We start from the raw sequence: 15,318 nt of genomic DNA, 5'->3' as shown, positions 1-15,318 counted from the left end.
AGGGTACCCCACTTAACGAAGAATCGTGGTCCATGTTAATCTTCCACTGCAAATATCACCACAGCCATAATTTGATACCTTTATTCCTACAACAACTCTAGTAACTTCCCTAATGGAATTGTGTTCCACAACTCTTTCATTCTCTTCTTCCACTCCACTTCTCAATTTTCAGGTCAAAATTTCTCAACTCATTACAATCAATAACTAGCTTATGATTAACTATTGTTTATGCTCATAACTTACATTAATTTGTAGTCTTTTGAATCATTCATATTCATGCATGTTGATTATTGATTCTAATAATTGTTGTTAGCTGGTAAAACTAATTCTATACTTATGTCTCATTGATATTTTTTTTTTTTTTTTTTGGCTTTATCTTATTTTCTGTTGCTATGTGCTGCAGAACCATAAATTTCCTAGGAGGAATTTCTGTCACAAAATTTCAAACCCTGCATTGCCTAAACCGTTTCTTCAGAATTATGGTAAACCTCAAACATTAATTTATGAACAAAAATCAACAAGACTTTCTACTGGAGCATATAGAACAATCATATCAGCTAAAGCTGGAAGACAAAGTTGGGATTTTGGAAGATTTATAAAAACATTATACTTCTTCAATGGACCCCCATCTCCAGCTAAGGTAACATTTTTTTATTTTTTTTTAATTATGTTAAATTGGTATAATTCAATGAATAATAGAGAGAAAGAGAAACATTGGTATGGATCAACTAATGAATATTTATCATTTCTGAATTGTGAAGTTCTTTGACTTTCTAGTTGGGAAACTATCAAGTTCTTCCACAAGTGAATCAGTAAACTCGATGGGGACTTCAGATATTGTCTTAGTAGCTGGAGCTACGGGTGGTGTTGGTCGAAGAGTGGTTGACGAACTACGGAAGAAAGGAATTCCGGTTCGAGTATTGGTATTGTTTTGTGACTTACCTTTGACAAGATTTCACTTCAAATTATTTGAATTCGGTGAAAGATAAATATTGTATTTAACTTCTGTATCGATATTTATCAGGTTCGAAATGAAGAGAAGGCTCGAAAGATGTTAGGCTCTGATGTTGACCTGGTGAGTTTTAAATGAATGTACTGAAATACTTTACAAATGATAAAATTATCAAGTAATGTACTTTCTTAGTTATCGGTTCATAATTTTCCAAATGGAGTTTTCGTGTTGAAAATGAAATGTAATTGGACCTAAATATGTTGGATCCAACAATCATGGCAAAAAAGATGTAATTCTGGATGGTATGTGTTTGTTTGCAGAAGAGATAATAAATTTACTGCCAGCCATGTACAAAGTCTTTAGACTCTTTACCAATTTTTGTATGAACGATTTACGGAAGTCTCAAAGACTAGTTGGTAGAAGATAACGATGTTCATCAATGCTAAACATGCTTTATATACATTGTGATTACATATATTATACTGGATAGAAACTGATAAATTTTCTTTACCCTCTATTACTTTGTGGCCAACTAACCATTTTGCTGAAACTAAGGTTATTGGAGACATTACAAAAGATAGTACTTTGATCCCTGAATACTTTAAAGGAGTGAAGAAAGTGATCAATGCTGTTTCTGTCATTGTTGGCCCTAAAGAAGGAGACACTCCGGACAGAGCAAAATACAGTCAAGTATGTTCATTCACTTTAGTAAAAATAGAAATTTTATTTTTCTTAATCAATGCATATCTGTCATGAGAAATAAGTGGGCTATTGCTGGCTTATATCAACTGATTAATTTCCTCAATGTTTTAGTAACTGAATGTTTGTTGAAGGCTTCATAGTTATTTCTCTCTAACTGATTGAATTTATTTCTTGTGCAGGGAATTAAGTTCTTTGAGCCAGAGGTAGCTAACTGATTTTCCTTTCTGCTGAGACTATGTTCAGAATCAGATTTGTTGTCTATTTACTTTAGAAGTTCAGTTTGTATGCAAGCTTCTTATGAGAAATCGTAGCATCTTTTCCATTAATTGTTGGTTATTGAAATCAGGTAAAAGGTGATTCACCAGAAAAGGTAGAGTACATAGGAATGAGAAATTTGATCAAGGCTGTGAAGAACAACCTTGGACTTGGAAGGGGGAAGCTGTTATTTGGATTTGAAGGTAGGTTGCTAATTGACTGAAATGCTTGATTGGTTCAGCTTCTTTATTGCTTGATCTAATTTTCTACATATGAATGACCAGTGACCACTGACCAACTAACTAGAACTATGCACTTGACTACTAACAAGAAAACCATTAAAAGTTAAATTTCTTTTATTTTCTGAGGGGAGGGAGGATGAAGTATGGTTCATGCATTTCAAACGAGATTATCTTGCTGTTGACATTTGATGACATATTCTGGTAGGCAAATAATAGGAGTAGAATTTAAAGGATAACATGTTGGATATTGAGTTGAATATTAACTTGTAGGACTGCTTGGAATGACCTTCGGAATTAGCAGAAGACTCTCTCTGTTGCATGAATTGACTTTCTGTTACCATTGCTTTGTTCTTTGTGAACAAGTGATTTTATTTACCTTGTGCATCTTGTTGATATTATTTTTCATTTTCTTTTTCTTGCAGGAGATAGTTATAGGCAGCTTTCTTGGGGCGCTTTAGATGATGTGGTAATGGGTGGAGTTAGCGAAAGTACCTTTCAAATTGATCCAAATGGTAGTGAAAATGGTGGACCAACTGGTGTTTTTAAAGGTATGTGTCAGATTCTAGAAAATGCACGCCATTGCAATTTTGGGGAACTCGAATAGCCTGTCAGTTGTATTTTACCGCTCAATAATACAGCCTTATGTCTAATCCAGGTGTTCTTTCATCAGCAAATAATGGTGGCTTTACAAGTATCAGAACAAAGGTAAACTTAAACTTTTTATATCAACTTTTCAGTGAGGCCTGGAAATTGTGGAATAGCGTTCTTTATATGTACTTGATTCAATATGTAGACCACAATACAAAAACAATGGGTCACATTATGAAGTAATTTGATTCATGTTGTTTTTTCTTGTTGCCTTGATGAGCATATTTATTGTCATTTCACTTTAACCAAGTATTTTGGGAAACTAAGTTCTAAAATGAAAAGAAGAGAGTTTACATAAATGGTTTTCAGAATTTTTCAGAACCGGAGGATCTCTCTGCATATGATGGTTTGGAGTTCCGTCTAAAAGGTGATGGGCGTAGATATAAAGTCGTTGTTCGCACAAGCGCTGATTGGGATGCTCTTGGGTACACTATAGGCTTTGACACAGAGAAAGGCAAATGGCAATCGGTAGTTGAAATCTAATACAATAGATACATTCTATCTTAACTAATGACAACTCTCAAGTAATTTTTTTTCTTCTTTTCACAGATTCGATTGCCATTTTCTTCTCTTAGGCCCATATTCCGAGCAAAAACTGTATCTGATGCTCCACCATTTGATCCAAGCAATGTCGCATCATTGCAGGCATGGCTCTGCTGTTAGTATTTCTTTATGTCTTTTGGCCTTGCAATCTCTCACGCTTGTTCTTAATATGAAGCAAAATTGTCTGCAGCTCATGTTCAGCAAGTTTGAATATGATGGTAAATTAAATGAGACTTTTGTGGAAGGTCCATTTGAGCTTCCGGTGTCTAGCATAAAAGCATATATAAATGATCCAATAACACCTAGGTATATAGCCTTATTTTCTGGTTGTCTTTCCCTTTTTTTCATCCCTATATGCTTAATTTTTGCTGTGTTGCTGTCATTAAGATTTGTACATGTGAGCTCGGCGGGAGTTACCAGACCGGAAAGGCCCGGACTTGATCTAAGTAAACAGCCTCCGGCAGTTCGATTAAACAAGGAACTGGATTATATCCTCACATATAAACTAAAGGTAGAAAACTGTTGATGGCTCCTTATTTGGCAGTTAGCAAATTTTCAGGTCTCCAGTTTGCAAAGAATGATGTTTGTTACTCTACTTGGTCTCTAGTTCACAAGACTGGTTTTGTTAGATAATACTCTTCAGATATGAAGTCTCTAGTTCGCAAGACTGGTTTTGTTAGATAATACTTTTCAGATATGAAACTTGAAGCTGCAATTGAAAATCAAACTTTTTGTCATTGAGATAGAGCTAGACCTCTCAAAATTTCTATTTTTTGCTGTCCAGATATGTATAGCATTTTTATTTTTTGAGTCTTCGTGAAATCTGAAAGATTGAGGTAAACTGCGTTCTGTTTAGATGTTAAAAAATGGGGTACATTTAGTGGTCTGCTTTCTACATATTTATCAAATGAGTAATGGTGTTCACAAATGCAAATTCCCTTGTATATCTCTTGTGAAATTAACTAAGGGCCTAAATGTTTTAACGACTTAACCCACTTGCTGAGCTGGTATTTAAAATGGGATTGTTATTTCTGTGTTACATCTTCATTTGCTAACGGCGATTAATGTTTCTATAGGGTGAGGATTTAATTCGTGAAAGTGGCATTCCATACGTGATTGTGAGGCCTTGTGCATTAACTGAGGAACCTGCTGGAGCTGATCTCATATTTGATCAAGGAGATAATATTACGGTATTGAGAAAACAAAAGTTGGATACTTTTCTTGGTTTAAGAGCTCTTGCTAAACATTCATCTCGCAATATATCTCAGCATAGTAAGATTTTACCTCTGTGTCACTCACTTTTCCAATTTAATGCATAAATAGGGAAAAATATCAAGGGAAGAGGTTGCCCGCATGTGCGTAGCTGCACTTGAAAGCCCTTATGCATGTGACAAAACATTTGAGGTCAGCCTTTTCCTTTATAATTTCCACTTCATATTTTTTATAATTTGTTTAGCGTTAGTACTTTTATGTTTAATTCAGACGTAATTTAAATGGTAATACCAGCCTTTGATAATTATTCTAGTTATTTCTATCTGTTAAATACCACAATCACATCACAATGTATTGTTATTTATTCGGGCGAAGTGTATGTAATTGTTTCAGGATTAGATAAACTATTTTTCCCCAAATAGATGAATCTTGTAGCTTGATTGTGGACAGTCTCACTCTAGTTTCGAAGCTTTACATGATCTATATCTATTTCAGGTCAAAAGTGTCATTCCATTTAGCGAGCCGTTTACTGTGGATCCAGAAAATCCTCCTTCAGAAAAGGATTATGACATATACTTTAAAAATTTAAAAGAAGGCATAACTGGGAAGGAGGCCCTCCAACAAAGTCCTACACCTGTTTAACATTCCTGCATTGTAGTTCAGCTATGGATATTGCGGACATAGTACAATATTGAGAACTGCACATAATCTTTGAATCCAAAGAAATATATAGACCAAACAAATCTGGGATACTTCATAAAGCTAGACATGAATGTTCCTTATACAAGATACATGTATGTTCATAGTACTTAAACAGGCTTTCCTTTTCCTTGTTTGCTTTAGCAGACAGGATGGCAAAGAATTTTCATATTCATAAATCATAATCCAGATGACCACACCACACTTTCATAAACCAAAATAAATTTTGTTTTGACACAAACATATCTGTATAAAACATTTATCCTAGTCTGATTTATTTTCACTTTCGCATATTGGTATTTGACATTTTACTGACTCCAAAATATAAGGTGCCACAATATTGAATAGGAAAAAGGACGCCTATATATTGAGTTCACTTACATTTAAAATAAAATAAAGTCCTCTTAATTTTTTACTTCTGCATTTGATGTGATTAGGCTACTGTGTTTCCTAATATAGTACCACTTGATTAACAACAAAAACGAGACTCTCCTTCCTGTGGTTTGGAAATGATGTGGCCATTTTCTAGATTTTAGTCTTTCTATTGGAAAAATCAAGTCCTGCCACTCCTCATCTTTTTTTTTTTAAACTAAGTATCCGATCCAAAGACCGACTAATCCGAGGGGACCAACACCGCCTCCCACTTGCGGGGGCCTTATTGAAAGACAGAGCTTTGCTTTGTATGGACTTGTCTACCGAAATTGATACCAGAGGGAATCGAACCTGAGACCTTGAGAGGAGCCACTCTTCATCTTACAAAATGGTTTTGTAATAATGAGTTGAGCACAATATAAAACAATATAATGACATCAAAGCCTTTCAATTTAGACCACCTGCTATTTATATTCACACATTAAGCTCAACAGTGTTGGGCGCGGGTGTAAAATATACCGCACTCTCTTTTTTCTTCTTACAGTTCTAGAAGAAAATCTATAATATGGGGGAAGCTTGAATGGGTCTACTGGCAAGGGCAAAAGTGGGAGATGAAGAAATAGTCTCATTTCTTCCTTCTTTCTTTGTTTGGGAGTAGAGAAAAGAAAAAGTTATAGGTCCCGCATGTTTTTAGTCTCTCTTTGCAAGTTCTCTCTTCTTTGGATGCTATAGAAGAAGTGCCATTTACTGTTGAGAGACATGTGGGAAAGTTGATGAAATATTCACATGAGTCCTCTCTAACCAATTGTCATCGGGGTCTCAGACTTGAACTACAGTTCACAATGCTAAAGTTTTGATTCAAGTTTGTTGTCAAGAATATATCATGATTTCATGTTTTTTGGAAAATACTCCATATAGAATCTTGATTGTAAGACTCACAAGGCACATGACCCTTCGTACGTTTTTGGACAAAATGGCATAGCCCCATTGTGTCAGTACAAAAAAGATAACGTATGGAACGTTTATATCATCACAGCGAATTTATTCGAAAAGATTTAATTAATTTATTAAAAACATTTCCCTAACAAATAAGGAATGTTATTCCCACTTCACAGAGTCCTTTATAAAAAAAATAAAAATAAAAACACATGATCACTAACTTTAATCAATGAACCAAACACGTTAGATCATGTTAATGTAGCAAAAGGACCCCATGAAGGTACCTTAGGAATCTCCGCTAAAAAAAATTCATTCAGAAGTCACAACAAATGAAATAATTCATACTATATATGTTTCTAACATGAATAAATTATAGATCAATTTTGTCTAGGGTAAAAGAAAACAAACATTCAAAACAAATATAGTAAGTTCATATGAATATGATAATTCAGTAACACTAAAAATTTTATTCTCTTTGTATCCTAACATGATTCAATGATGAAAATCTTCATTCATACTTTCTTCACATTCCCTGTCAGAAACAACAGAACACCTGCCAAAAGAACAAGATTGGAACTAATGAAACATGAAAAAGAAAAAAAAAAATATATCTATTGTACACAGAAACAGATTCTGATTTTCTTGGTACGACTTCGTGCATTTTTGCTTCTAAGTCTTTCAAGCATTTCTTGGTCAGTGAATATGCTTCCTGGTGAGCTCAAGAACACTGTACGTGGAACTGGAGGAGACCATAATCCACTTTTTTCATAATCAAAGTCGAATTGCGGTTCATCGTAGAATTTCAGCAGCAACCTATCAGAGACAGACTTTGAAACAATTTGAATCTTCTGTGGATATGTTTCATGAGAAATGTGGTTTTCAGCTATCATTTCACTCAGGGTTATGAGAACTATAATTGAAAATATGAAGAATGAATGATAATATGCCAATGTAGTAGTAGTAGTGCATGTGATTGAGATAATGAAAATACAGGTTGGGAGTGATGGTAGCATTTGTAAAAAGGAGACAAATTTGAAGAGGGGCTAATGATGCAGAAGGTGGGAACTTTAGATAAGGACGTGTATGGCTGTATGCAATTATAGATAGGTCGTGAGCACCATCATATGATGATATAATAATTAATTAATTGGTTTGAGACTCTAGTTTGGTGTTTGTTTGAAAACCAAGTGTATAGTTTGGTTGCATAATGAACTACATTTATATATATAGGAATTATTTGGTGGTATTGACGTAACGGAACAACACAACCTCAAGTGTGGCCTGCCCCTAGTTGGTTGGTTTTATTTCAATTTAGGTTGTTGGTGACAACATATTCAACAGAAGCATGTGTAAATGTGGACTATACGGGATTAATCATTTCTGGTACACAATATTTGTCAACTTATTTATCATATGCAAATTATATTTTGTTTTTGATAAGTAATCATATGCAAACAATTAGGAATTCTATACAGATGACAATAGCTTTGCTAAACAGTAATTCATGATCTGAACCTACATCACAGGTATTAGTCTTGTTTACCGCTGGGCTGCTATGCATAATTAATAAATATTTGTACAACATAGATTATATAATATAATTATATAACAACTACTAGAAAAAAGGCTTATAGAGACAGTCAATTAAACATTTAATATTAAGTGCTTGAAAGTACTCAAAAAAAAATACATCATATGTTTTGGTCCTAACAAGATGCAACATAATTTTTTTCTTTCAGATTCACTATCTAATTCCTCATCATAATACTCACCACCAGCCTCATCATCATCATCACCAACCTCATCGTCATCATCATCATGAACTCGGTCTCTGGTATATGACATGTGCCGAAAGTTCAAGCTTTCCATCAATTGTTTTAGCATTTGGTTGTTTTGCTCAACAGCTCTATTTGTATTAACCAATTCCTTACGAAGTTGATTTCTTTCCTTTCTCATTTCCTCAAATTCATGTCTTTGTTGATCTCTTTCATTTCTCATTTCTTCAAGTTCATGTCTTTGTACCCACTCAGTTGATGAAGAACATGAGCCACGATAATTTGGCCTCCCCTTCCCTACTAATACAGTAGATTCCATTCCAAGACCATACACTCGACCTTTGTTTATTCCTGCAACCTCACACCACACATCTAATTCTTTTGGTGGGGGAGTTCCCTGCAAAGATGATGCTTGGGTCAATTCTTCCATTTTTTTTGTATAAACTCTCCCTGTTAACACAAATATAAGCCTAATTGATATTTTGAAACACATTAAAATGGAATGAAACCAACATAATAAATAAGAAACAATATACAATTTAAAGTTGAGAGCGCATTACGTGCACATGTTCTGATCTTCTATCAACCCAAGTGTTATTCTTACAATTTGTTGAAATATACAATATTTCTTTTTAGGGTTAAATATGTTTTTGGTCCCTATAAATATGTCAATTTTTCGTTTTAGTCCCTCTAAAATTTTCCTTCAACTTTTAGTCCCTATAAAGTTTTCAATCTTCACTTTTGGTCCCTCTTTTAAAGTAAACTCATATGTAGAATTCATATTATTTAATAAAATTTTTCAGAAAAATTCAAAATATTATAAGAATCACTCCAAAAAAATTCAGAATTTTTTAACAAAACATGAATTTAATATGAATTTTTATATTGTTTATGGTTAAAAATTCATATTTAATTTGTGTTTTGGAATTGTTTTTAGAATATTTGATACATTTCTGCACAATTTTATTAAAAAATACAAAAATTAAATTAAAAATAGGGACCAAAAGTAGTGATTGAAAATTTTATAGGGACTAAAAGTTGAAGGAAAATTTTAGAGGGACTAAAACGAAAAGTTGACATATTTATAGGGACCAAAAACATATTTAACCCTTCTTTGTATTGTTATTATATTTTTAATGGTTGTTTATTTTTCATTATATCACTCCTTAAATTAAGGAGTTGATTAGTTGTATTCTCTCCTATAAAAGGAGAACCATTTTCATTGAAATAAATCACTCTGAAGTTATAGAGAAATTTCAACATGGTATCAGAGCCCCCGATTTTTTGGGGCTTTGCTTCCGCATAAACCCTAGCCGCCACCATTACATTTTTTTTTCTTTTCTGGGTTTTCAGATCCAACAAGTACTGTTCATCGTGTGCACTGTTCGCACGGTCACTATTCATCTCATCGGCACTGTTCACGCGTCGTTACTGTTCACGCGTCACTATTCATTGGAGAAAAAAACTTAGTAGTTTGCAGTGTTTGAGTCGGATCAAATAGTGAAAATTAAGGGGATGAATAAATCAAAGACCCGAATAGAGAAGGCGCGGCAAAGGGTGATGATGGGTAAGACAATTTTTAACTCGTCAACCGAAGGTCGTGCACTCCAAGATACTTCTGATCAAGGGCAGCAGTCTTTCTCAAACTCACTTCCGTCCACCAATGAACAACTGTACAATATTCTTGAGTCTCAAACTACTTCCCGTATGTTTTCTTTCGGTTCTATTGCCCAAAAAGGTAATTTTTTTAGAGTCAGCCCTTCTTAGTGTCAAACCAAGTCGTACTTGGATTTGTTGATTCACGTGCTACCGATCATATGACAGGAGAGTCTAGTATGTTTTCTTCATATAGTCCTTGTGCAAGTAATTTAAAAATTAAGATTGCTGATGGTTCTCTTTCAGCCGTGGCAGGAAAAGGTTCGGTCATTATTTCTCCATTATTAACTCTTCAAGATGTTTTACATGTCCCAAATTTGTCGTATAACCTATTGTCTGTCAGTAAATTAATTCAGGATAAAAGGTGTCAAACTCATTTTTTTGATACTCATTGTTTGATTCAGGATTCAATCTCGTGGAAGACGATTGGCAGTGCTAAGCTGAATGGAGGACTCTACTACCTTGAAGATGAACTTGAAACATCAACTTGGACAAATAAATTCTTTCTCTGAATCCTTTTTTGTTTCAAATGATAAGGATGATGTTATGTTGTGGCATTTAAGATTGGGCCACCCAAGTTTCAAATATTTAAAAACTGTATTTCCGAAATTGTTTGTTGGCAAGGATTTTTCTTCATTTCAATGTGAAATTTGTGAACTTGCAAAACATCACAGAAGTTCTTTTCCTGCCCAAACATATAAACCTTCAAAACCTTTTTCTATTATTCATAGTGATGTTTGGGAGCCTAATAGGATTAATTCTTTATCCAACAAAAGATGGTTTATCACCTTTACTGATGATCATACTAAGCTTTGTTGGGTATATTTATTAAAAGAAAAATCAGAGGTAGGACAAATTGTCAAGAATTTTATTAAGTTAGTGCAGACCCAGTTTAATTCCACTATACAAGTTTTCAGAACTGACAATGGAACTGAATATTTTAACACAGTTTTAGGAAACTTTTTTTTATGGAAAATGAGATAGTTCATCAAAGTACATGTGTTAACTCACCCCAACAAAATGGAATAACGGAGAGGAAAAATAGGCACCTTCTTGAAGTGGCTAGAGCTTTACTTTTTTCCACTAAAGTTCCAAAATACTTATGGGGTGAGGCTGTTTTAACTGCTGCACATTTAATAAATCGTATGCCATCTCGTTTTTTAAACCTTAAGACTCCTCTCGAAACTTTTTTAAAATTCTTTCCAATTGCCTCTGTTGCAGCCAATTTGCCTCTAAAAATATTCGGATGCACTGCATTTGTCCATGAACACAAACAAATAGGCAAACTTGAACCTCGCGCTATTAAATGTGTCTTTGTTGGATATTCCCCCACTCAAAAAGGATATAAATGTTTTGATCCCAATTCTAAACGGCTGTTGGTAACTATGGATGTTACTTTTTTTGAAAATAAACCTTTTTTTTTAGATAAATCATCTTCAAGGGGGGAAATTAAATGAAGATTCATCTTATTTTTTTGAGAATTTAATTCTTTCCAAAAATATGTTTATGTCACATAGTTCTGTTGGAACAAAATGTGTTTCACAAAGAACCTTATTAAGTTTTGATGATAACAAGGTATTAAAAATTGTCAATTGGTTATTACTAATAATTGTTCAAGTGTACAGGACCAAAGGCTACTCAAGTTATTTCAATAGGTCTTGGAAGAACAATGGAAAGAAAAAGAAATTCTGAGCATCTGAAGAAAACTGCTCCTGAAGCTAAACTGCTCCTGAAGAGATGACGTCATCAGAAGCAGAAAGTCATCAGAAGCAAAAGTTTTCATCAGAAGCAATATCTTCACCAGAAGCTACATTTGATCCTTTAATCAAACTGAAGATTCAAAGTAGCTGATTCTCAATTCAGTCTTATCAAAGAAGAACGAAGAATTGAAAGGGAGGTATCAACGGATATATGGATAGCACTGAGCTCTTGTCTCTCGTTAATAGAGTTGACAAAGTACAAGTGTACAACCACTACCTCCACTACTCTGTTTTCTGTCTACGCTACAAGACAAAACAACAGCCATGCCTGCAGAATTTGTACAACTCAAGATGGGAATGAATTTGAAGTTTATTCTTCAAAGGACTACACCCAAATCAGGCAAAGGATCACTGGTGGATAATCAAAGGATTTCAAACGACTCTTTAGACGTGCTGATTATCTCAACGTCTCTTTCACGCCTCTATATAAAGGAGTGAAGACTTGAAGATAAGATAGAGATATATAAGTTCAAAAGCGCCAAAACTCTGTCAATTTGATTCTACAAAGCACACTGAATTTCTGCACTGATTTGATACATCTTAGAAATTCAAAGTCTAGAGTCTTTTCTGTATTGTATTGTGAACACCACTGATTGTATATCAAGTGTTCAATTCAAACTCAATTCTCTGTATTTTTGTTTGATTAGAAGTCTCTTGCCTGCGTGCTTGAGCATTAGAAGTCTCTTGCTTAGTGCTTGAGCATTGGAAGACTCTTGCGTGTGTGCTTGAGCATAGTTTTGTGAAGTCTCATACTTAGAAAGTATTGAGCAGTTGTAATCTTGTGATTATAGTGAAATCTCCTTGGAAGTGCAAGGGGGACTGGACTACTTCCGTGTTGTGGAAGGAACCAGGATAACTGCTTGTGTCTTTGTCTTTCTTTTCTCTGCTCTGTTCTTTCCGCTGCATATCTGATTCTGATCATTTCATCAGAAGCACTCTCACTCTGCTTCTGAAGTTTTATCAGAAGAAGAATTTTTTAGACAGAAAAAGAAAACACAATTCAACCCCCCCCCCCCTTCTTGTGTTTTTCTCACCTTCAATTGGTATCAGAGCTTGCTCTGTTATCACAGCACTTAACCGTGTTACAGTTCAAGATCTATTAGAAAAACATGTCTGGAGATGAGGAATCAACTACTACAAAATACACAAGTGTCAAGCATGACTATGATACTGCTGACAAGAAAACAGACTCTGGAAAAGCTCCAAAGTTTAATGGAGATCCAGAAGAGTTTTCATGGTGGAAAACTAATATGTACAGCTTTATCATGGGATTGGATGAAGAGCTATGGGATATACTGGAAGATGGAGTTGATGATCTGGATTTGGATGAAGAAGGAGCTGCCATAGACAGAAGAATACATACTCCTGCTCAGAAGAAGCTTTATAAGAAACACCACAAGATAAGAGGAATCATTGTGGCTTCTATACCTCGCACCGAATACATGAAAATGAGTGACAAATCTACTGCGAAGGCCATGTTTGCTTCTCTATGTGCAAACTTTGAAGGCAGCAAGAAAGTAAAAGAGGCTAAAGCTTTGATGTTAGTTCATCAGTATGAACTTTTCAGAATGAAGGATGATGAGAGTATAGAAGAAATGTACTCAAGATTTCAAACTTTAGTTTCTGGATTGCAGATACTGAAGAAAAGCTATGTTGCTTCTGATCATGTTAGTAAGATTTTGAGAAGCTTACCTTCAAGATGGAGACCCAAAGTAACTGCTATTGAGGAAGCTAAGGATCTAAATACTTTAAGTGTTGAAGATCTTGTTAGCTCACTCAAAGTGCATGAAATGAGTTTAAATGAGCATGAAACCTCTAAGAAGAGTAAATCCATTGCTTTACCATCTAAAGGAAAGACCTCAAAGTCTTCCAAAGCCTACAAAGCCAGTGAATCTGAAGAAGAATCACCTGATGGAGATTCTGATGAAGATCAATCTGTAAAGATGGCTATGCTGTCCAACAAGCTTGAGTATCTGGCAAGGAAGCAGAAGAAATTTTTGAGCAAGAGAGGTAGCTACAAGAACTTCAAGAAAGAAGATCAGAAGGGATGCTTCAATTGTAAGAAGCCTGGTCATTTCATTGCTGATTGCCCTGATCTTCAAAAGGAGAAGTTTAAAGGCAAATCCAAGAAATCAAGCTTCAACTCCAGTAAATTCAGAAAGCAAATCAAAAAGAGCTTGATGGCAACCTGGGAAGATTTGGATAGTGAATCTGGTTCTGATAAAGAAGAAGCTGATGATGATGCTAAGGCAGCCGTTGGGTTAGTGGCAACAGTATCATCAGAAGCAGTATCAGAAGCTGAATCAGATTCAGAAGATGAAAATGAGGTATATTCCAAAATCCCTAGACAAGAACTTGTTGATTCTCTAAAAGAACTTTTATCACTGTTTGAACACAGAACCAATGAGTTGACAGATTTAAAAGAAAAATATGTTGATTTGATGAAACAACAAAAATCAACTCTATTGGAACTGAAAGCTTCTGAAGAAGAACTCAAAGGGTTTAACCTCATATCAACAACATATGAAGATAGACTCAAGAGTCTTTGTCAGAAGCTACAAGAAAAATGTGATAAAGGTTCAGGCAATAAACATGAGATTGCCTTGGATGATTTTATTATGGCTGGAATAGACAGAAGCAAAGTTGCTTCTATGATCTACAGCACATACAAGAACAAAGGCAAAGGGATTGGATATTCTGAGGAGAAATCCAAAGAATACAGTCTCAAGAGCTACTGTGATTGTATCAAGGATGGATTGAAATCCACCTTTGTGCCTGAAGGTACAAATGCTATAACTGCTGTTCAGTCAAAACCTGAAGCTTCAGGTTCACAGGCTAAGATCACATCAAAGCCAGAGAATCTTAAGATCAAGGTAATGACAAAATCTGATCCTAAGAGTCAAAAGATTAAAATTCTGAAAAGATCAGAACCTGTTCATCAGAATCTGATTAAACCAGAATCTAAAATTCCAAAACAAAAGGATCAGAAGAACAAAGCAGCTACTGCTTCTGAGAAAACAATACCAAAAGGTGTCAAACCTAAAGTATTGAATGATCAGAAGCCACTCAGCATTTACCCTAAGGTACAAGGGAGGAAAAGTAAAACCTCCAAAACTAACCCAAAAGGACCCATGAAGATATGGGTACCTAAATCTGAATTGGCCAAAAATGCAGGTGTGCTTAAGGGCAAGAGAGAAACAAAGGTCATGGTACCTAGACAGCGGATGTTCAAGGCACATGACTGGAGAGAAAGCTTTGTTCCTTACCCTTACAATGAAAGATGGAGGAGAAGTGAAGTTTGGTGGCAACCAAACTGGAAAGATCATTGGTACAGGTACTATTGGTAATTCCTCCATCTCAATTAATAATGTGTGGCTAGTAGATGGTCTGAAGCATAACCTATTGAGCATTAGTCAATTTTGTGACAATGGGTATGATGTAATGTTCAGTAAGACCAACTGCACACTAGTCAACAAGGATGACAAATCCATTACATTCAAGGGAAAGAGAGTTGAGAATGTCTATAAAATAAATTTCTCTGATCTGGCTGATCAGAAGGTAGT

The 15,318-nt window shown here is 34.9% G+C and overlaps 2 protein-coding genes across 3 annotated transcripts; one reads left to right on the top strand and one right to left on the bottom strand.

Annotated features, from left to right (window-relative positions):
- The first annotated feature begins 10 nt into the window (after window positions 1-10).
- On the top strand, window positions 11-5,530 carry LOC11417033 (protein HIGH CHLOROPHYLL FLUORESCENCE PHENOTYPE 173, chloroplastic). Of its 2 annotated transcripts, none has more exons than XM_003629778.4 (16): window positions 11-172; window positions 404-640; window positions 762-923; window positions 1,025-1,075; window positions 1,508-1,642; window positions 1,834-1,857; window positions 2,001-2,112; window positions 2,574-2,699; window positions 2,807-2,856; window positions 3,109-3,267; window positions 3,349-3,444; window positions 3,533-3,648; window positions 3,730-3,853; window positions 4,419-4,532; window positions 4,666-4,746; window positions 5,050-5,530. In XM_003629778.4, exons 1-16 carry the CDS (start codon window positions 113-115, stop codon window positions 5,194-5,196), a joined length of 1,794 nt encoding a protein of 597 aa, XP_003629826.2. In that variant the 5' UTR covers window positions 11-112; the 3' UTR covers window positions 5,197-5,530. The 2 variants fall into 2 exon arrangements, with proteins under 2 accessions (XP_003629826.2, XP_003629827.1); XM_003629779.4 differs by having other exon boundaries at window positions 96-172; window positions 778-923.
- A 2,665-nt stretch (window positions 5,531-8,195) lies between these two features.
- Window positions 8,196-8,954, bottom strand: LOC112417027 (uncharacterized). The gene is made up of 2 exons (XM_039829445.1): window positions 8,900-8,954; window positions 8,196-8,789 (listed from the first exon to the last, which is right to left on the bottom strand). The coding sequence occupies exon 2, from the start codon at window positions 8,767-8,769 to the stop codon at window positions 8,209-8,211; it is 561 nt and encodes a 186-aa protein (XP_039685379.1). The 5' UTR covers window positions 8,770-8,789; window positions 8,900-8,954; the 3' UTR covers window positions 8,196-8,208.
- Between the last annotated feature and the right edge of the window lie 6,364 nt (window positions 8,955-15,318).

The sequence above is a fragment of the Medicago truncatula genome, chromosome 8 (assembly GCF_003473485.1).
Source record: "Medicago truncatula cultivar Jemalong A17 chromosome 8, MtrunA17r5.0-ANR, whole genome shotgun sequence".
NCBI classification, from domain to species: Eukaryota; Viridiplantae; Streptophyta; class Magnoliopsida; order Fabales; family Fabaceae; genus Medicago; species Medicago truncatula.
The sequence above is the reverse complement of the archived record's forward strand: the minus strand, read 5'-3'. Positions and strand labels throughout refer to the sequence as shown.

What these genes read in the sequence shown, in the direction of transcription:
- LOC11417033 (XM_003629778.4), top strand. Translation starts at nt 113, where the DNA reads ATGGAATTGTGTTCCACAACTCTTTCATTCTCTTCTTCCACTCCACTT. An exon ending in GCAATGTCGCATCATTGCAG is followed by an intron (nt 3,445 to 3,532) that starts GCATGGCTCTGC and finishes AATTGTCTGCAG; the next exon opens with CTCATGTTCAGCAAGTTTGA. An exon ending in CATGTGACAAAACATTTGAG is followed by an intron (nt 4,747 to 5,049) that starts GTCAGCCTTTTC and finishes TATCTATTTCAG; the next exon opens with GTCAAAAGTGTCATTCCATT.
- LOC112417027 (XM_039829445.1), bottom strand. Translation starts at nt 8,769, where the DNA reads ATGGAAGAATTGACCCAAGCATCATCTTTGCAGGGAACTCCCCCACCA.